General features: G+C 38.6%; 1 protein-coding gene across 1 annotated transcript; it reads left to right on the top strand.

Annotated features, from left to right (window-relative positions):
* The first annotated feature begins 3,767 nt into the window (after positions 1-3,767).
* Positions 3,768-15,664, top strand: LOC104932933 (up-regulator of cell proliferation). Its single transcript, XM_027287996.1, has 5 exons — positions 3,768-3,921; positions 6,895-6,960; positions 7,079-7,139; positions 7,260-7,346; positions 7,962-15,664. Exons 2-5 carry the CDS (start codon positions 6,931-6,933, stop codon positions 12,635-12,637), a joined length of 4,854 nt encoding a protein of 1,617 aa, XP_027143797.1. The 5' UTR covers positions 3,768-3,921; positions 6,895-6,930; the 3' UTR covers positions 12,638-15,664.
* The last annotated feature ends 6,239 nt before the right edge of the window (positions 15,665-21,903 follow it).

Genomic DNA, 21,903 nt, shown 5'->3' with positions numbered 1-21,903 from the left:
GCTACCCCCTTCTCCCCCCCGCCCCACCTTTATCATGTGCGGCTCCGCCCCTCTTCATCACGCCTCGCCCGATAAATGCTTGCTCTCACAACGCCAAACTACCGAAAACAGGCACTTGACGCCATTGTTGCACATGTCGTCGGCAATTGTTGCCCATGGTCATTTGCCAGATGCTCTTGGTGACTTTCATGATCTAACACAATGCTGACTGGAAACAGTTTGGCCTACAATGGCGTCAGTGAAGTGTGGTGCAGAACATGGCAAAACTTGTCTGAGAGAGTTTAAAGAAACAGATCACAAATGAATACGAACATACTCCATGTGAAGCGCAAACGAGCGGGTCACCACCAACTGATTGGTGTGGTCAAACAGTGTCATTCTGCAAACACCTTGTGACGCAGGACAACAGGTACATAAAGAGCACTCTCTTCATTAATCGGACCGGGGTCTGGGTTTAATTCAAGGTGGGCAGAGTACCAGGGCAAATGTCTGTTGACCATAGGCAGTACCCTACAGTGTGCATGTGGACACATAGTGTTAGTGCATAGCCCATAATTGAATGTACCCCACCCTTAAAAGAATTACAGAACAACTCTTCAACAGACTGGCACATTGCCTCCAGAGTGAGGCCTTAGGGCATCAGACTACTGGAAATATGTACTGGCAATGTTCAACAATAAGTTTGCCAAAGAATATAATGCAAAGCCTGCTGATATTCCTTACACTTGGAAATCTATCACACACCAGCAGGCAGAAGAGAGCCTCAAAAAGTCATTCAACATGAAGTGAAGCTAAAACTCTCCCCTCATTTGCCTTGAGTGTACAGAGGTACACATCCTTTCATGGATATTTTGATCTGTCTTGTTTTGTATGAAATAGAAGAGAATCACAAACAGTAACATATCGTACATAAGATGACAAGGGTGAAGACATTGTCAAAGACATTTCACCACTATGGTCTACAATCATTGCAAATAGTGTTCACCTCAGAAGTGATATGAAATGTGTTTTATTGTAATAATCTGCTTTCACTGTATGTTCATGTTGACCTCATCAACATTATTAAATACTTTTTTACATGTTAGGAAAACACAAGATGTGTGAGTTTGAATTTATGATCTTTGTCTGACAGATGAATGACATGGTATTGAAAAATATACACACTTAATCAAGACAACAAAGTGACAAAAGATGTTTTCTTCTTTTTTTCTTTTTTCCTTTTATCAAATATATGATATGTGATCTTTTTAACTGTTATTTTTTTAGTATGTGATTCAAATATTGAGATGTGTTGTTGAAAGATCACACTGTGATTATGTGATATGATATGAGATATGTCATAATAGGACTAATAGTTTTTTATTTTGTCTTATTAAGATATGTTTGTTTTTGTTTCTCTCAAATATCTGATGTCATTTATTTATACATCACTCAGTCTGCATCCAGTAATGTCGTAACAGGACAGAAAGTTTCACAAAAAATGATTATGATTGTGATTATTAATTCAGAATTTACAACCTGTTTTGGTTTCTGTATCTGATGCAAAATATTTCAATGCGTTGAGTATCATATGTATTTTTTTTTTAACTCTTTTTGAAATTCAGAATCTTTTTGTTTTTTATTTTCATGACGTATCATGCATGTGGGATTGTTAACAAATATATAACTGACTATTAATTCATTAAAGAGACAAAACTGAGACATGCTCAGAGTCTGGACTCAACATTTCTTCCAGATCATGAATGTCTTCACTGCTACATCACGTCACGGTCAGGTCAACACAACCTCCACACCAACAATGCAACACAGTGTATGTCTTTCCCACGTGCGATTCAGTGGCTGCATGTAAACACTGCTGCATGTGAGGTGATCGAAAGAAGAGAAAAGCTTCCACTTAGAAATGTACAGTTTTCATCCTCTTCCAGATGTTGTGTGTCTGTCTCTGTCCTGCCAAACTGAATCCCTTGTTTCTGTTCTCACCTCCAGTGGTGTCTTTGTAGCTGTGCTGTGGTGAGGTTTACTTCACAACCCCTCACTGCCTCCATATCCACAGTATGATATGTAATCTTTATTGAAAGTCATAATGTATTTGAGTCAAAAAGGTCTGGTGTGTTAGACTGTCAGGGAAAGAGAGAGTGAATGTGAATGTGGACAGAGGTCTGTACTTCTATCTATATGTGAGTGGTCTCTGTGACTAGACATAAGACTGAAAGGGAAACTTCACCCTCTCCTATGAGTGAAAGGTCTCTGAGGAAGAACTATTTTAGTTTGGTTAGGGGACGGTACAGGTGTAACCTCAAATCTATATTGTATATACTGTCATACTGTCATATCCACCTACCTCATATTCATAAAACAACCTGCTGCATAAAGCATATTTATTTCATCTTTGTGAATAAAGAAATTTCTGCTACAACTGAGTGGTGAACTCCTCATCTTTACGTCACAAAGCCTGAACCTCACTGGAATGCTGTTTTTATGCCTAACTAACTTATACCTAACTTTTTTTAAACGTGTTGCTGTGTTGTGTGATCCAGACCAACCTAACAGCATGTTAGCATATCTAGTACAGGAGAGGGCTGATCAAGCAGCCCTGAGGGACAGACGAGTGGAGGATGTGGTAGTGTCTATCCGCACAGACTGTCTGTCAATCAGGAAGTTCAGGATCTAGTCACACATATCAGTGTTTAGTCCCTCAGAGCTTGGATGGCACAATGGTATTGATTTATTAACTATAGTTATCTAACAACACTCTCATATACCTGTTCCTCAGGTCTAGGTTGTAGAAGGTGAGGGCCATTGTCCTCTGTTGATCTGTTTGACTTGTACACAAATCTGAGGTGATTTTTATTTATTTATCATCATTTACTGGAAACCGAATTCTTGGTTCCAAGAAACCATGTGATCATATGACTTTATCTAAACCAACATGAAAGTGGCTTCATTTCACTCAGCGTGCAACCTTCCAAAACCACAAAGATTATTCAGGTGTACCCTAGCTTTGTATTTCCTGTGTGGCCCAGAGGTTTAACAGTCACTGCAACACCCAGAATGTAATTTGTAGCACTCTTTCCCACTGCCTTGACACCAAGTCACTACATTGTGACAGTCCTCTCCAAAAGTTGTGCAGGATTCACACTTTTTAAAATAAAATCATTTAAGATTTCACCATAAAGGGTTTTTACAAATCCTAAAAAGATCCTCTATAAGAGAAAGATCCATCCTTTAATCGGGTGAGTGATGGATAAATACAGTATGTACTGTGATACTTATAAACCATAGTAAATAAATACATATACTGTGATGTGTACCAATAAACCAACCGTGTTCCCAAAATATGTAAAATAAACTAAATGAAACATTAAACCCCATATTTGATTGAAATTGAAAATGGACATTGAAATTGAAAATGAAATGAAAAACAAAACAAAAACAGAAAACAACACCTTATCCACTACTCTGTTCCCAAAGGGAACCAGGCTACTCTTATAACACCGGGATAACGACATAATTAATATGAAATCTTTAGGAATCAAAAGGACAGTAGTATATCAAATTATTGCAGGAAACTTCATTGAATGTAGCAATGTCAGGGGGGTAGGAGCTTATAGATCAGTGCATCATGTCCATATGAATACCATTGTGCACTCGGTCATCTGAGGTCACTGTTATCACACAATTTACTGGAAAACGAATTTTTGGTTCTCAGAAACCACGTGATCATCAAACCGTTTATGCAAACCAAAAGTGAAAGTGACTTCACCCAGCAGAATAAAAGGAGGGGTCTGCACTGCAGGGCTGCATTGGCATATGCGGGGAAGGACAGTGCTTCATCTACAGGTCAAATAATTGATGATGAATACGGCAGAGCTGAAAAGAAAATCTCCTGGATAAAATAATGAACATACCTCTTCTATAAAGGTCAGTTTCTTTATGCTTTTGTTCTGTCAGTGTTATTAATATAACAAGAACAATTATTAATATAATATGACATGTAATCATATATAAATTATAAACTATTAATCAAACTATTATTATTCATTCACCGGGCTAGATCAATGAATGATCCATGAGATACAAAACAAAACTTTTTATCACTGCAGTTTTACTGCTTTATGTGCATTTTTTTTTTTTTTGGCTGCTCTAAAACGATGATGGAAGGCTGTACAGTTCAGTACTGCAGAGCAGATATTATTGTGAAGTACAGTAGTTATGCATTCTGGACAGTTATAGATCCTGCTACAACTCCGTTTTTAAAAAAGGTGGCACACTGTGTGTGAATAGAAACAAGACGATGTCAAAACATTGTAATTTAATTTAAAATAGGGAAAAGATCAACATCAAATGTAGAAACTGAGAAATTTGATGTTTTTAGAGAAATGCAGAGTCTTTGCACTTGTTGCATTATTTGTCAGCCCAGTCTTTCACAGAGCGGTGAACCCCTCCTCATCTTTACTTCACACAAGACACCGGGACGTAAGCGCCGCGGTACGGCTGCACCGGTTACCGGAGCTGATCGCAGCCAATCTGATCAATGAAACCATTCACACCGGGCGCGCCGCGGGACGTCCCAGAAGCAACTCTCCGCGCTGCAGCGCTGTCATTCCGTAGCTTTTCTATTTTTGACGCGAGCCGCTGCTAAACCGCGTAAACTCAACAGAGCACTGCGCACCAGACAGGAAATCCGACACAGAATCAACGTAATACACTTCCGCCCCCTTTCAAAATAAAACACAATACGCAGTTCATGTAGCCTATCACATCTTCACATCAACGTTGCGTCATGACAGGTGGCACGAGGTCAGCAGTCAATCGATCAAAGGTGCCCAGTGGGGATCGTAGTGATGGGAATTCCGGCTCTTTTTAGTGAGCCGGATCATTTGGCTCAGCTCACCAAGAAGAGCCGGCTCTTTCGGCTCCCAAATGGCTCTTCATTTTACCATTTATAATCCAGGCAAATTTAGCGCTGTTTTTACTTGTGATTTGTATTTGAACGCATATATATCACTTGAATTTCAATAATTTGCTGTAGCCAACTGCATTTACAGTTGTAAAATCCCTTGTAACTCCCTGAAACCACCCAATGAATGCACTAACTTGCTTGAAGAACCACTCTGCTACACAAAGCAGATAGAAATGCCTATAAAAACCTAAGCATAGAAATGTAAAAATAGGACAGCTATTGACATTTATTTTTATTTTTATATTTATATAAACACACACACACACACACACACACACACACACAAAGTACTGAAAAAGTAAATATGTTTTGTTAATGCCCACCACTGACATCTAGACAAATAAAACCAGAATGTTTTTGGTATAGTGTAAAATAATATATTTTTGCACCACACTCCTCTCTCTCCTTCAGCGTGTCTCCCTCCTCTTGTCTCTTGTCACCTCTCAGTGCTGCTACCCCCGCCCCTCCCTGCGTGGTGGTATGCTCCTTGTCAATCCTCACATGATTGGTTGCACAGCATGCACGTGACACCCGTAGCCAATGCCCGCAGTGCCTGCAGGTACTTTTCCTAAAGAGAAAAGTTAAAAATAAATAAATAAATAAAAAAGAACGGCTCGCGGGCGGACGGGAGCCGGCTCCCATCATTCACTTAAAAGAGCCGGCTCTTTGAACCGGCTCTTTGAACCGGCTCTTTGAACCGGCTCGTTCTCGACCGACACATCACTAGGGGATTGATAACGGAGCTAAACCGCAGCACTTACGTCCCCGGTGTGAATCCCCAGTCAGCCGCTCTGGAATGTTCTTTTTATACCTCATGTTACTAACATGTGTCAGTTCACCTTTTTCATTGTGAGATGTTCCCTCAGGAGTTTTATTTTAGCAATTCAAAACTTTTTCAGTCTTTTGTTGCTGCTCTCCCTCTCTCTACCTTTTTTGAAACATGTTGCTGGCATCAAATTCAAGATGGGTATATTATTTTCAAAAAAATGTATCACTTTCAACATGTGACATGTTGTGTTTATGCAATTTGCAATTAAATATTGGGTTTCAGTGTTTTTCATATCATCACTTTATGTTTCTATTTACACTTTACACATTGTTCCAAGGTTGTAAGTTGTAAGTGTAGCGTTTTAGCTGAAATATGAGTCACACTCTGTTTTACCCCTCGTATCTTTGTTCCCTGAGTTAGAAACGCTGTCTGACAGCTGAGAGGTGCTGTTTGGTGGGGTAACTGTGTAAAGTTAAAAAGTAGAGGTAACTCATATATCTGAGAGGAAATGTAAGGCTTAGAAGTGAATATAGTATAGAGTATATTTATATTTAAATTCATTTACTAAAACATATTTACAATGGTTACACAGTTAACTATTGACATATGTTTGTTACATAGTTATTATTCATGTTTTTAAATCTTTATATCTGCATCTTTGAAACAGTAACAATATTCTGCTGAATCTACTTCTCTGGTTCCATCCTATTTGCCTCAGTCCACTTTCTGATTGGTCAGTTCAGTCTTATAGGAGTCAGAACAAAGAAATGTTATTAATCTTAAATTGTTAATCTGCCTACTCTCACATTACAACTGTAATGTAGAATCTTCCTACAAAACCATAAACAATGTCTGCACACAACAAAACGGCTTTAGCATTTTCGTATTTGTGATTCATACTCATGTTTGGTGTTTTTGCAGGATGTGGGTGTTTTATATTTGCAAGAATCAGTCATGGGATGCAGGATGGGTCTGTTTATATGCCTTTAGTTAAAGTAGGAGTTGCCAAAGTCATACATATTCAACTCTATTCAAGATTAAAGACTGATTAGTAACTTATTGATGTGATTAGGAAAATAATGGTTAATAATGGCTTCATGCTATTTTAAACGTTGTGGGATATTTAATACTGTAAAAATAACTCTTCCCTTATGACTTTCAGTGAGAAGTTGTTTGAATAATCTGGACCAAGAGTGGGATGTCTGAGACTGCATCCACAATGGAGGAGGTAAACTGGAGCTTCACTCTAAAAGTTACATAAAATAAAATGTAAATGATGTCATATAAGATAATATATATGGCATTATGAGTTGATTCATTACACAATATTTTTGTCATTCATTAAGGGAACTGGTGAAGAAGTGGAACTTCACCGTGAGGATTTAGAGGACACTCCAACACCAAGCGGTAAAGATCAGCTTTATGGAATCTGTTATTCATCAGAAAGGCAATAAATGATGTGCAGTCTGTAAGTAGCTTAAAGTAAAATCATTATTCCTATCAACATTATTATTGTTATTTCCACAGTGCCCTGCCCTCCTTTGAAGACAACAGTCTGTCATGTTCCAACGGTGGAAAACTTGACTGGGCCTCTCCAAACATCTGCAAAAACAAGTGAGTAAAAGGCCAAGGCAGTTCTAAAAAATGATAGTAATAAAAAAAAACATTTTTTTTTACATTTTTAAATGCTGTCACCCCTCGTCACAATGTGACCTAAAGTAATATATGCAGTGTGTTATACTAAGAACAGTATCATTTGAATATTGTTCTATATTTTGTTATACATAGGGTACATTTTTCTCATTTTATTATTGTAAAATGTTTGTTGTCCTAATAGGGAGTATAAGTATCTCACCCAAATGATTGACCAGTATGCTATTTTCAGATTCCTGCTGATGTGAAACAAAACATTGATAAAAAAAATGTTCTGTTTGTGTAATTTACACACAAACACACACATATATATATTATATCTTCTATGGAGCCCACAAAAGTCAAACAAGACATAGGTTAATATCTTGTGCACACCAGTTATTATTATATTGTGACCGCAAGATCAAAAAAAAAGTTCAGCGTGAATGCTAATGCATGTTGAAAAATTGTGCATTATGCAACATTTCCAGATATTTCAGCATACATGCATGAATTCATTTGTGTGTCAATTAACTTTGGATCCATGTTTTATTAGACACATTTGATTGGCTCAAATCCATATCTTCATATCCACAGGCACACAACTGGAGAGTTTATTGGAGGATCTGGGCTTGCAGCAGCACTACAAAGACAAGCTATCACTGAGCAGAATACTTCAGATTGATGAGAAGACCATGAGTGATGAACCTGCCAAGAGTAATTCAGATCTTCCATTTTATTTTCTTAAGAAACTGATGATGGTTAATGTGACAGCTAGAAATGTAAAATGTACATCTGTGAATGAATCAACCTGTGATGCTACATCTGAAAAGACAGAGTTAGATTTTGATAATCTGTTTGACAGTCTACATTCAGGTGACATGCTGAACCCTCTTGACATAATCACTGCTCTCTTTTTGTGTTCTGATGGATTTGTACAGCAGGAAATGGCACTCAAAATGTCTATGTGTCAGTTTTCTGTGCCTCTGCTGCTTCCTAATTGTGACACAAAGCAATGCACACTTATGCTTTGGGCCTTGAGAGACATTGTTAAAAAGTACAGACCTCAGTCACTTTCAGAATCCAAGGGCTTTATTGAAGACAGAATTGTTGTCTCTAAACTTCCAATGATATCTTTTGTTAGACTGGGTGACTGCTCCTTGTCCAAGTCAGAGATACTGAATAAGCTTCTGAGCAATTCTCAGCAGTACCATGACACCTTCATTCACCGTAACATGGAGTGTGGTGACAGTCCAAAGAAAATATCCAATGGATTGGCTGAAATTACTTGGTACCTTCCTTGTGGGAATAAAAACATGGATGTTTTCAGTGAGCCAGTGGCTGTAGCTAACCTTCGTGGGGACATTGCTTCATTTGAGACACAATTTTCTTTTTTGTGTCTAACATCTGCAGCAGTTTTTGTCTTCTTTGACAATTTGGACTCTCAGTGTGAACTGCTCACTAACCAAAACCACAAGGCACAGATCTTCTTGGTGGGTAACCATCAAAGCAATCGCTCCAGTATAGACGCTCTAAAAAAGGTGGCAAACCAGTTGGGATTGACAAACAGCAACATCCTTGTGAAGACTAAACAAATGAATGATGCAGACTTTGTCAAAAAAATGCGGAACACAGTCAGGGATGTAGTTGAAAACTCGAAGACGAAGACAGGAATTGAGCAGATGGCTAGCATTGCCCATGAACTGGGAATCTTGGTTGATGAAGACTCTGAGGATTGCCAGACTGCCAAGGAAAATGCAGATGCCATCACGGCAGAAATTAAAGACATTCTAAAATACAAAGAAGATGAGTTACCCTTGCAAGGCCAAATATGGAAGGACCTGACTTGCTTAGAGAAGGAAGAATTTCGGCTTCGAAACGTTGGGTCTAAAAACATAGAAATGTACAAAAGTGATCTTCAGAAGGAGAAAACAAAACTTCGGGAAACACAGAACTCTTATGACATGTCAAAGGCAATGACATGTTTCATCAAAGCAATATCAAATCCAGGGATAGAGAGGTGCTATTTCCTGAAATGGATGCGTATGAACCTTGATAACCTCTCTCGAGAAAAACTGTCTGTCCTCAGGGAGCAGTACAAAAAGAAATACAACTCTAAGAACAAAGAGGAGATCAAAGACATCGACAGAAAACTTTCCAACAGCTCACTAGGGACTGAACACTTCTTCCGTGAAATGGGTCAGATCTATGAAGCATCAGTTTCTCTTCCAGAAACAGACCCATCACGTCAACAATTACAGCATCTGCCCAAACTATGTGCACAATTGTTGCTTGATGGATTTCCCCTTGAGCTTGTAGATGGAGATGCATCCAACATACCTCTCAGATGGGTGAGTGATGTTCTCTCTCAGCTCAATGACATGGTGTCTCCTAAGAGCAAGATATTGGTAGTCACAGTTCTTGGAGTTCAGAGCACAGGAAAGTCCACTCTCCTCAACACCATGTTTGGAGTGCAGTTTGCAGTCAGCAGTGGTCGATGCACTCGAGGTGCCTTTATGTTGCTCATCAGAATCAATGAAGATGTTAAAAAAGTTCTCAACTGTGACTTCATGATGATCATTGACACTGAGGGCTTAAAGTCACCAGAGCTTGCACAACTAGACAATAGCCATGAGCACGACAATGAGCTTGCAACACTTGTTGTGGGGTTGAGTGATATCACTATTATCAATATTGCAATGGAGAATTCAACAGAAATGAAGGATATCCTACAAATAGTTGTGCATGCCTTTCTCAGGATGAAAGAGGTTGGCAAAAAGCCCAAATGTCAGTTTGTCCACCAGAATGTGTCAGATGTTTCAGCACATGAGAAGAACTTACGAGACAGGAAACTGCTCTTGCAACAGTTAAATGAGATGACCCAAGCAGCAGCCAAAATGGAAAAGAAAGAGGAGAACAAGAGTTTCACTGATGTGATGGACTACAGTCCAGACACTGGGAACTGGTACATACCTGGACTCTGGAATGGAAACCCACCAATGGCACCAGTCAATGCAGGGTACAGTGAGGCTGTTTATGAGCTCAAGAAAAACATCATCCACATTTTGGGAAGTTGTGAATCATCTTCAAATAACATGTTTGAGTTTACAGAGTGGATCACAAGCCTGTGGACTGCAGTCAAGCATGAAAACTTCATCTTCAGCTTCAGAAACAGCCTCGTGGCTGATGCATATATGAGGCTGTGCACAGAATTCAACAAATGGGAATGGGAATTCAAAAAAGAAATGTACACATGGGTTATAAATGCAGAAACAAGAATTTCCAACTTTGGCACTGTTGCTGTGAAATCTGAGATATCTGACATGGAAGAGTTTCTCACTAAGTTGAAAAGTGAAGCGTGCACAGTGCTGTCTAAATTGGAGACAAAGCTTCTTGAAAATCTGGAACAGTACTTCAAGCAAACAGAGGGTCATGTCTATCTTGTTGAAAGATACAAAGAGGAATTTGCAAACAGCGCAAAAAACCTTCGACGAGAAGTGGAGCGCTCTGTACTAAATCAGCTCAAAGCAGCAGCTGACATCAGACAGGGAATGACAGAAATTGATCAAATCAAAGAGAACCACACAAAACAATTAGAGTGGAGAGTGCACCGATTGATTGATGAATGTCGGAAAAAAAAATTTGAGATGACAGACGAAGAGCTAGATGAAGAATTCAATAAGATGTGGAATAAAACCCTGAACGAACTGTCTTGTCCAAAACAAAAACCCTCAGATGTCATCACAAGTGTGACCTACCACCTGAGAGAAAATCTAAGACATAAGGGGAGTCATTATTGTCAGTTATTAAGTCAAAAAAAGTTGCAAGATTGTGGAAAGGAGCCTTTCAAATGTACAGCTGAAGGATTTTACAAATGGGCCAAACACAAAGTTAGCAAGATCTTGAACATTGAAGATCATGTAATGGCTTCACAAAAACTAGCTGACAGCATCATAAATGCTTGCACAGAGTTTGTGACTGAAAAAATGCAAAGAAAAAACAATTACCATGACACTTACATCCAGGAGATCCTACACATGATTGACAACAAGCTACAAAACAGTCAGAATGTTAAGATAGAGACTGAGTTTGAAGTTTCTCTAAAACAGCACATCTGTGGAGATGCAGCCAGACAGTTCCAGAAAATGCACGAAGATTTCATACATCTGAATGATCCCTACAGATGTCTGAATCAAAACAAAGATAAGTATTGTGCTGATTTTAAAGATGTGTTCCATGGCCAAGACCAGTGCCAGAAGAAGGCAGATGAATTCACAAAGCGCTGCTTGAAGCCTGCAGTCAAAGACTTTGTCAACCGTTCCTTAGGTCCTGACATCATTGGTGAAATGCAGACACGCTTTGAGTTTAGCACACGAATTTCCTTCCAGTATTCACTTTTACTGGATTTGCTCTCAAAGAATGACTTTAAAGAGTATTTGAGCTATATTAACTCATATGAGGATTATGTAAAGAAATGGATCCTCAACAAAATACTGGAACACTTCTCAAAAAAGACAACATTTAAATGTGAGGATAAACATCTCAAATCAAGCATCAACAGCATAAATGATGCTATCAACAAAGCCAAAATAACGAAAACAGGCAACTTGAAGACATTTGTTGAACATATCTGTCAGGAACTTGGTGACAAACTGGTCATTTCCCAGGATGCTCTTGGTGCTTTCATGATCCTGAACAATGCTGACCTGGAACAGTTTGCCAAATGGCTCACTAAGTGTGTGAAGGACATGGAACAAACTGTCAGAGAGAGGTTTAAAGAAACAAACATCCAAATGAAACTAACAACTCTTCCTGTGAAGCCTCAGAACGAGCTTTTCACCAAACTGATTGGATGTGGTCAACAGTGTCCATTCTGCAAATCGTCTTGTGACGCAGGAGGACAGCAACATAAAGAGCACTTCACTTCACTACATCGACCAAAAGGTCTGGGTAGAGTTATGTGGGATAGTACAGACAAACTTGTCGTTGACATATGCAGCTCCTCAATGTGCAGTGACGCACGTTTTTGCTGCAGTGCCACAAATGGTGAATGGCACCCTTATAAAGATTACAGAACAATCTTCAAAGACTGGCACATTCCTCCAGATGTGAGCCTTCAGGCATCAGACTACTGGAAATATGTACTGGCAACGTTCAACAAAGAGTTTGCCAAAGAATATAACGCACAGCCTGCTGATATTCCTGACACTTGGAAATCTATCACACACCAGCAGGCAAGGGAGAGTCTCAAAAAGTCATTCAACATGAAGTGAAGCTAAAACTCTCCCCTCACTTGCCTTGAGTGTACAGAGGTACACATCCTTTCATGGATATTTTGATCTGTGTTGTTTTGTATGAAATAGAAGAGAATCACAAACAGTAAAATATCATACATAAGATGACAAGGTTGAAGCTGTCAGTACTCATTTGTTGAGAGACATTTTAACATGACGGTCTGCATCATGTACATGAGAGAAAATCTCTGCAAATAGTGTTTGCCTCAGAGATTACATGGAACGTGTTTTTACCAAAATAATCTGCTTTTACTGCATATTAATGTTGACCTTATTAACATTTTGAAACAGTCATTTACTTGTTTTAGTTAGATTAAATCTGAGTTTGAGGTTGTGATGTTTGTCTGACAGATGAGTGCCATTATATTGCTTCTGAAAAGATATACACACTTAATCAAGACATCAAAGTCTTTTATCAAATATGATATGCAAATATGTTTTTTCTTGATGTTTTTTGTTGAGTATGTGATGTCAAATATTTACATTTCCTGTTTAAAGATCACACATGGTTTATGTGAGACTGTCATAATAAGAAGTTGTTTTTTTCTTTTGATTAAGTAAGATATATGTTTGTTTTTGTTTCTCTTAAATATCTGATGACTCATTCTTCCTGCAGTAATGTCATAACAGGACAGAAAGTTTAACAAAAAAGCTGATAAAATGTGATTATTAACTCTGAATTTAGAATCTGTTTTTGTTTCTGTATCTGATGCAAAATATTTTTATTAACAATCATTCAGTCTAAATGTCAGCATGTAGGTTATGTAGAGTTGTTTTTCTTATCCTAAATTTCTTAACTCAGACTTTAGAATCTCTTTGGTTTTGTTTCAATGACGTATCATGCACGTAGGATTCTATCTATATCTATCACACATAAGCAGGCAAGGGAGAGTCTCAAAAAGTCATTTAATACTGTATGATGTCAGACCTAAAAACTTCCTTGTTTTGTTGTATTTCCATTTTTTGCAGAAAGTTTGATCTTACTTTTATGTGAAATTGAAGAGATCACAAATAATAATAACATGTTGTACATACGGTTGAAGATGTACTCATAGAAGTTTTACCACGTTACCCACAGAGATCATTGTTTTATTGAAATAATCTGCTTTTAATGCATGTTCATGTTGACCTCATCAATTTTGAAATACTCTTTCACACATTAGCAAAATACATGTTTTAAATGTTATAAAAGAAATCTGAGTTTGAATTTTTGATCTTTGCCTGACAGATGAATGCCATTATATTGAAAAGATGTACACAGTTAATCAAGGCAACAAAGTGAAAGAATTTTTTTTTCTTGTCAAATATATTATGCAGTCTTTTATGTTTTTTTTGTGAGTTTCTGATGGCAGATATTTACATTTACATGTCATTTTCAAAGATAGTGATATTGTCATAATAGGATATTATGTTTTGTCTTGTTTTTTTTTTCTGTTTCTCTTAAGTTTCTGATGACAAATATTCACATGTCAACATGTACGCTATACATGACAGTTTGAGTTTTTTCCTTATATAACTGAGTATCATATGTAATTTTTCTCTGAATTCAGAATCTTTGTTTTTTTTTTTCATGAAGTATCATGCACGTGGGATTAATGTTAACAAATATATAACTGACTATTAATTAAATAAAGAGACAAAACTGAGACATGCTCAGAGTCTGGACTTTTCAGATTTACTCAACATTTCATCCAGCACATGAACGTCTTCACTGCTACATCACGTCACTGTCAGGTCAACACAACTTCCACACCCACAAAGCAAGCTAAAGAAGAGAAAAGCTTCCACGTAGAAATGTACAGTTTTCATCCTCTTCCAGATGTTGTGTGTCTGTCTCTGTCCTGCCACCCACTTTGGTATTTTTCTTCACACATCCAGTTTCCTCAGAGTGAGCAGACTGCAGTGAATCTGTCACAATGGCGCCCTCCAGTGTTAGCTTATAAAATAGACAAGGAAAAAGAACAGACCAAACTGAATCCCTTGTTTCTGTTCTCACCTCCAGTGGTGTCTTTGTAGCTGTGCTGTGGTGAGGTTTACTTCACAACCCTCACTGCCTCCATATCCACAGAATGATATGTAATCTTTATTGAAAGTCATAATTTTGAATTTCCTACACACTGATCCTTTAAAGGTGGGGTTAGTCATATGTTAAAAACATAGTTGATGTTGAGTCACATCCTCAGGTTGTCAAATAACGACATATTGAGTTATGCTAAATGGGAAAGTGGCTTGAAGCCACACAACTCAATAAGCGGTGTTTGTTCTGGGAATGACCTCCAACACTCACCTGTCTTTCTCCAGTATGACTGACCCCACCTTTAAAAGAATTAAAGGATAATTTTCAACATGTATTACTCACTCCTGTTCACTGATTCAATAAAGAGACAAAATGGACAAACTGGCTATGAATGTCTTTAATGTTTCCCAGATCAGAATCACAGCATACAGTGTATAATAACTTCTAAAGTAAACAGAAATATCATCACCTCATTTATTTATATAGTTTTACTATACTTTTTTTTAATAATCATCTTTTTTAAAATTCCATTATTTAACATTTTTCTTCATCTCAAGTTTCTGAATTCAACAAAGAATGTAAAAACGAGACAACAGGTGCAACTTTGCAACGCAGACCAAGCTGGAGATTTATGTGAGTGAGTGAGTGTGTGTCTCTCTGTGTGTGTTTACCATAGTTTGGTGTTAACTCTGACCTGACACAGGATCTTGAATCATCTTGTGTCTCTTGGCTGACTGCAGTTTTTGGGCATATTGAAAAAAGAATAAACCCAAATCCAGCCCCAACTGTGAGAACCACAGGATTGCAGTGAGTCACTTTCTAACAGATGCAAAGCTAAGTGTGTGTTCACAAACTTACAGTCTGCTCCAATGTTAAACACACACATGCTCAGAGTCTGAAGGCGCACTGGACTTGAACGTCTTCACTGCTACATCACGTCACTGTAAGGTCGACACAAACCTCCACACCAGCGATGCAACAAACACAGTGTGTGGAAGGAAAAAATTCAGACCACCTGTGTGATCTTATTATTCTGTGAGGGTGTGAGGCATCTTATGGTATCAAAGCCCTCATGTCTGTCCCACGTGTGATTGAGCGGCTACATGTAAACACTGCTACATGTGAGGTGAGCGGACATTTAACTGACTGCACTTGTGTGTTTGATGTCCATGAATCACTGACCAGTTCTCTACACCATCATTACATGAGTTAGCTGGACAACACTGTCTTTAATCAGAGCTCTGACATGTTTCATAAATACTTTGAAGTCACACAGATCAGGCAGCAGATTCATCAGGAGTATAGTTAAATCATGATTTCAAAATCATTTTGCTAGAGCTTGAAAAAAATGGAATCAAGATGAGAAGAAGAATCGTTGATCGTTCTATTACAACCCTGTTCTAATTTAAATGTAATATTCACTGGAAATGAGCAAATGCTAACTACAGTATCTTAAGCCTTCTGCAGTGGGGATGAACTTCTGCTACAGGCTTTCATGATGCTACAGGATGCCCACGTGATGATGGGCAACATGAGAAGACAAATAAAGAAAGTCATTTTCTAACAGCGTGAGCGAGTGATCTGTGGCAAGTAGTTTTCACTCACCAATGAATTGAAAGCTCAAGATAGATTGTTTTGTTTTTTTGCAAACTGCACCTGTTGTCTTTTGTTGTCACAAAATAATAATTTCATTCATTCCCTCCAAAATAAAAAAGAAAAAAAGAAAAACAAACAAGAAACTTAATATTTACAAATATTTTGACTGTTTGATTCTTACACTTAGAAATGTACAGTTTTCATCCTCTTCCAGATGTTGTGTGTCTGTCTCTGTCCTGCCACCCAGTTTGGTATTTTTCTTCACACATCCAGTTTCCTCAGAGTGAGCAGACTGCAGTGAATCTGTCACAATGGCGCCCTCCAGTGTTAGCTTATAAAATAGACAAGGAAAAAGAACAGACCAAACTGAATCCCTTGTTTCTGTTCTCACCTCCAGTGGTGTCTTTGTAGCTGTGTTGCGGTAAGGTTTACTTCACAACCCTCACTGCCTCCATATCCACAGGAGGGAGTACAAAAGGGTTCATGTGGATCTGATCTGCCATGACAGATCCTCCGTGGGACAGATCAACAAGATATCCTCCTGGCAAACATTGTGGGTAGAAAGATGGCCATGCCTTTGAATGTCCTTAATTGCTAGAGATCAGTTCATCCTCCTTTGATTTCGATTTCTACATTTAAGGCTGTGAGTCTTTTTCCAGTCTCTTTTCCACAGCGTGCACCTTTTCTCTCGCCACTGTCCATCATCTGTTCCGAAGCATTTATCCACCTGCAGCACATCCAAATCAGTCGTTTTTGTGTTTTACATTGTGCACATTTCCCTTTCAGTGGGCTTACAAAATCTCTGACAGGAGCAGCCAGGTATATCTCTCCCCTTCCAGCCCTCCCCCGTCACCCAGTTAGGCAGTAATAAAATAGAAAACAAACAAACAGGCTAAAGCTAGAGCACAAGCAAAGACAGCACCGGTGACTAACTTCTCTCGTACTGGATGTAGGCTACCATGTGTGTTCCCGTGGGCTCAAACAACAACACATCACTTCAGTTAACATACTGTATTAACCAGAGTGTTACTCTTGATCCGTGTCTGAGATCATTAGCAGAGAATCAGAGGGGGACATCGCCAAGCTGTAGGCCCGCACATTCTCACCCGAAACAAAAGAGTCGAATCAGAGACATCAGTTGTTGCTTTTACCCTGTTTAGGAGATCTGAGCAACTTTTTTCGTCTCGCAGCTCGGCGCCGCAGGCCATGAAGGCCAACTGGTTACCCTCTGTAAATGACCCCATAAAAGGTCCATTATTTTAGGTGAATTACCTTATTAATATGCAAGATAATTTCTATTTTTTGATACTGCATTAATATCTTTCTACTAGCAGTCAGTTTTGTTTATGTACAGAGGACCTATATGCCTTTCTATGCACTGTAGTAAGAGGAACTTTTATTTTGAAAAGCTTAATGTCTGTATTACTGCGCATGCTACAGGAATCGTTCAGTCAGACTACAGCGCTCGTAAGAGATGGTCACATAGTGCTATCTAGCCAATGTTTTCAGTTTGGACCCGTAATGAGGCACAAACTCTTACGGTGGTCATAGTTTATGCTATATTCATTGTATTAAGTTGAAGTGAGAAAATAAAAACCATAAACTTAACCAGCAGTTGAAGATCATTGCCACAAAATTACGGGGACCATTACAGTAAGAGTTTCACCTCTCCAGCTAGCCTGCTAAGAAGATTTCAACGGAGGAAACTACGGATGAAAAAGTAACAAAACTCCGAAGGAAAAGAACAAGGTTGGCGGCTAGTTGAAGACGGTGTGGACAGACAACACATAAACAAGACTCATCATTACCCCCTATCATGAAAGGTGAAGCATCAGGGTAAAGGCTTTACCATCAACGAGATATGGTCCAATGGCTATTGGATCTGCGGACTGAGCAGAGCAGTTGCAACTTGCATTCGTCACTGTGTCACTTGTCGACGCTGAGAAGGCCTGTTGAAGGCCAAAGAAATGAGTGACCTTCCAGTGGAACGAACAGAACCCTCGCGCCGTTCAATACGCTGGCATGGACTGTTTTTGGTCCTTTTGGACAAGCAGGAAGAAAACAACAAACAACGAGGTACGGGTTACTTTTCCATGTTTTTGTGCCTAGAGCAATTCATATCGGAATGTTAGAGGACATGTTACAGCACATTCATTAATGGGATCGAGATGCTTTATTGCTTAAGAGGCGCTTGTAAGGCAAATCAAATTGTATCAAGGCACGAATTTCGTGGTGCAAAAAATGAATGAATGCTGCACTAAAAGAATTAGACATGAACAGAGACTGAATGCATTTCTCACAGAGAGACAAGTGTGAGTTTGTGATGAACGCAACCTCATGCTAGCCATGCCGGGGGTGTGTGGGAGCGGCAAATTAGAACTGTGCGTAGTGTCCGGAATGCCAATCTGCTATTGTCCCCTTGGTAAGGCTTGATGACACTTCATTGCGTACTTTCTTTTACGAGACCATGGCTATAGTAATAGGCGCCCACTCACTGTGACACTCTGAAACAGCCCCGTAGTTTAGAGCACATTCACTCACCAACTGATCACCAATGAATCCACTTCCTCGCCTTGCCTCTTGGCACTTTGTAAGAGCGGTCTTTACGGGAGAAAGCTGTGGCGTCAGGTTTGCATATATTTCCTTAGTGCAAACCAGTTTGGAGTAGATGGAAAAAAGTACCTCCACAACATCACAGCGAGACGTGCTGGCATAGCACTAAAAAGGAACCTGCAAGTTGGTGATATAGTTATGGACACTGGGGACCCTTACCCAGGCGCCTGGGATTGCTGGAGTATTCAGAAATCATCAGGGCCCAAGATGGACTTCTTCGAGGCGGGTCAAAATCCTGCTTGGAGAGGAGAGAGTGAGTGACAAGGGAGAGCGCACTAACGACTTCTTGTTGGAGCGCCCAGTCCGAAATAGTTTTGTTCTGAAGCGGATATTAAGCTAATGCAAATGAAATGTGACCTGTTTCTGTGTGATCTAGTGTAAATGTTATAAAAGGGTTATATTCGTGTGGAAATTATGTGTTTTTATGTTCTTTTGTAAACACAATAATTTGCGTGGGAGTCCAGAAAATGCACGAAGATTTCATACATCTGAAATGATCCCTACAGAATGTCTGAATCAAAACAAGATAAGTATTGTGCTGATTTTAAAGATGTGTTCCATGGCCCAGACAATGCCAGAAGAAGGGAGAGAAGTCACAAAGCGCTGCGTGAAGCCTGCAGTCAAAGACTTTGCAACCGTTCCTAGGTCCTGACATCATTGGTGAAATGCAGACACGCTTTGAGTTTAGCAAAAACGAAGTTCCTTCCGTATTCACTTTTACTGGATTGCTCTCAAGAAATGACTTTAAAAAGAGTATTTGAGCTTATATTAACTCATAGGAGGATTATGTAAAGAAATGGATCCTCAACAAAATACTGAACACTTCCAAAAAAGACCAACGTTTAAATGTGAGGATAAACATCCTCAAATCAAGCATAACAGCAGAAATGATGCTATCAATCAACAAAGCCAAAATAACGAAAACAGCAAATTGAAGACATTTGTGAACATAATCTGGTCAGGAAACTTGGGGACAAACTGGTCATTTCCCGGATGCTCTTGGTTGCTTTCATGATCCTGAACAATGCGACCGGGAACGTTTGCCAAATTGGCTCACTAGTGTGTGAAGGACATGGACAAACTGTAAAAGAGAGGTTTTAAAGAAACAAACATCCAAATGAAACTAAAACTCTTTCCTGTGAAGCCTCAGAACGAGCTTTTCACACCAACTGATTGGATGTGGTCACAGTGTCCATTCTGCAAATCGACTTGTGACGAGGAAGGACAGCAACAAAAGAGCACTTCAAATTCACTACAATCGGCCAGAGGGTTCTGGGGAGATTCAGGTGGAGGAGTACAGGCAAAACTTGTCGTTGACATATGGCAGCTCCTCAGTGTGCAGTGACAATCGTTTTTTCGCTGCAGTGCCACAAATCATGAATGGCACCCTTATAAAGATTTATGAACAATCTTCAAAACTGGCGCATTACTTCAGTATAAGAGCCTTTAGCATCAGAACTACTGGAAATATGTACTTGGCAAGTTCAACAAAGAGTTTGCCAAAGAATACAACCACAGCCTGCTGTATTCCTTACACTTGGAAATCTATCACACACAAGCAGGCAAGGGAGAGTCTCAAAAATTGCATTCAGCAGAAGTGAAGCTAAAACTCTCCCCTCACTTGCCTTGAGTGTACAGAGGTAACACATCCTTCAATGGATATTTATATTTTGATCTGTGTGTTTTTGTATGGAAATAGAAGAGAATCACAAACAGTAAAATATCATACAATAAGATGACAAGGTTGGAAGCTGTCAGTAGCCATTTGTTGAGAGACATTTTAAAATGACGGTCTGCATCATGACAGGAAGAGAAAATCTCTGCAAAGAGTGTTTGCCTCAGAGATTACATGGAAAGTGTTTTTAACCAAAAATAATCTTGCTTTTACACTGGCATATTAAGGTGACCTTATTAACATTTTTAAACAGTCAGTTACTTGTTTTAGTTAATTAAATCTGAAGTTTGAGTTGTGAATGTGTGGCTGACAGATGAGTGCCAGTATATGGCTTATCGGAAAAGATAGACACACTTAATCAAGACATCAAGTCTTTTTATCAAATATGGTATGCAAATATGTTTTTTTCTTGATTTTTTTGTTGAGTATGGATTCCAAATATTTACATTTCCTGTTTAAAAGATCACCCAACATGGGTTTATGTGAGACTGTCATAATTAGAAGTTGTTTTTTTCTTTTGATTAAGTAAGAATATGTTTGTTTTTGTTTCTCGTAAATATCTGATGACTCCTTCTTCCCTGCAGTAATGTGCATAACGGACAGAAAGTTTAACAAAAAAGCTGATAAAAATGTATTATTAACTCTGAATTTAGAAGCTGTTTTTGTTTTGTATCTGATGCAAAATATTTTTATTAACAATCAGTCAGTCTAAAATGTCAGCATGTAGGTTATGTAGAGTTGTTTTTCGTATCCTCAATTTCTAACTCAGACTTTAGAATCTCTTTGGTTTTTGTTTTCAATGACGTATCATGCACGTAGGATTCTAATCTATATCTATCACAATAAGCAGGCAGGGAGAAAAAAAAAAAGTCCCTCAAAAAGTCCCTTTAAATACGGTAAATGATGTCAGCCTAAAAACTTCCTTGTTTTGTTGTAGTTCCATTTTTTGCAGAAGTTTGATCGTACTTTTATGTGAAATTGAAGAGATCACAAATAATAATAACATGTTGTACATACGGTTTGAGATGTAACTCATGAAGTTTTACCACGTTACCCACAGAGATCAGTGTTTTATTGAAATAAATCTGCCTTTTAATATGCGTGTTCAATGTTGACCTCACCTCAATTTGAAATACGCTTTCACAACATTAGCAAAATACATGGTTAAATGGTATAAAGAAATCTGAAGTTTGAATTTTTGATTTTGCCTGACAGAATGAAGGCATTATATTGAAAGATGTACACAGTTAACAAGGCAACAAAGTGAAAGATTTTTTTTCTTGTCCAAATATATTATGGCATCTTTTAGGTTTTTTTTGTGAGTTTCTGATGGCAGATATTTAC

Source organism: Larimichthys crocea, chromosome XIV (genome assembly GCF_000972845.2).
Source record: "Larimichthys crocea isolate SSNF chromosome XIV, L_crocea_2.0, whole genome shotgun sequence".
Classification (NCBI taxonomy): Eukaryota; Metazoa; Chordata; class Actinopteri; family Sciaenidae; genus Larimichthys; species Larimichthys crocea.
This window is presented reverse-complemented; position numbering and strand designations above follow the sequence as displayed.

Bases quoted from the DNA above. Each gene is read 5' to 3' on its own strand.
- LOC104932933 (XM_027287996.1), top strand. From the start codon at position 6,931: ATGTCTGAGACTGCATCCACAATGGAGGAG. The intron at 7,140-7,259 runs GTAAAGATCAGC...TTATTTCCACAG, and splicing joins GGACACTCCAACACCAAGCG to TGCCCTGCCCTCCTTTGAAG. The intron at 7,347-7,961 runs GTGAGTAAAAGG...TCATATCCACAG, and splicing joins CCAAACATCTGCAAAAACAA to GCACACAACTGGAGAGTTTA.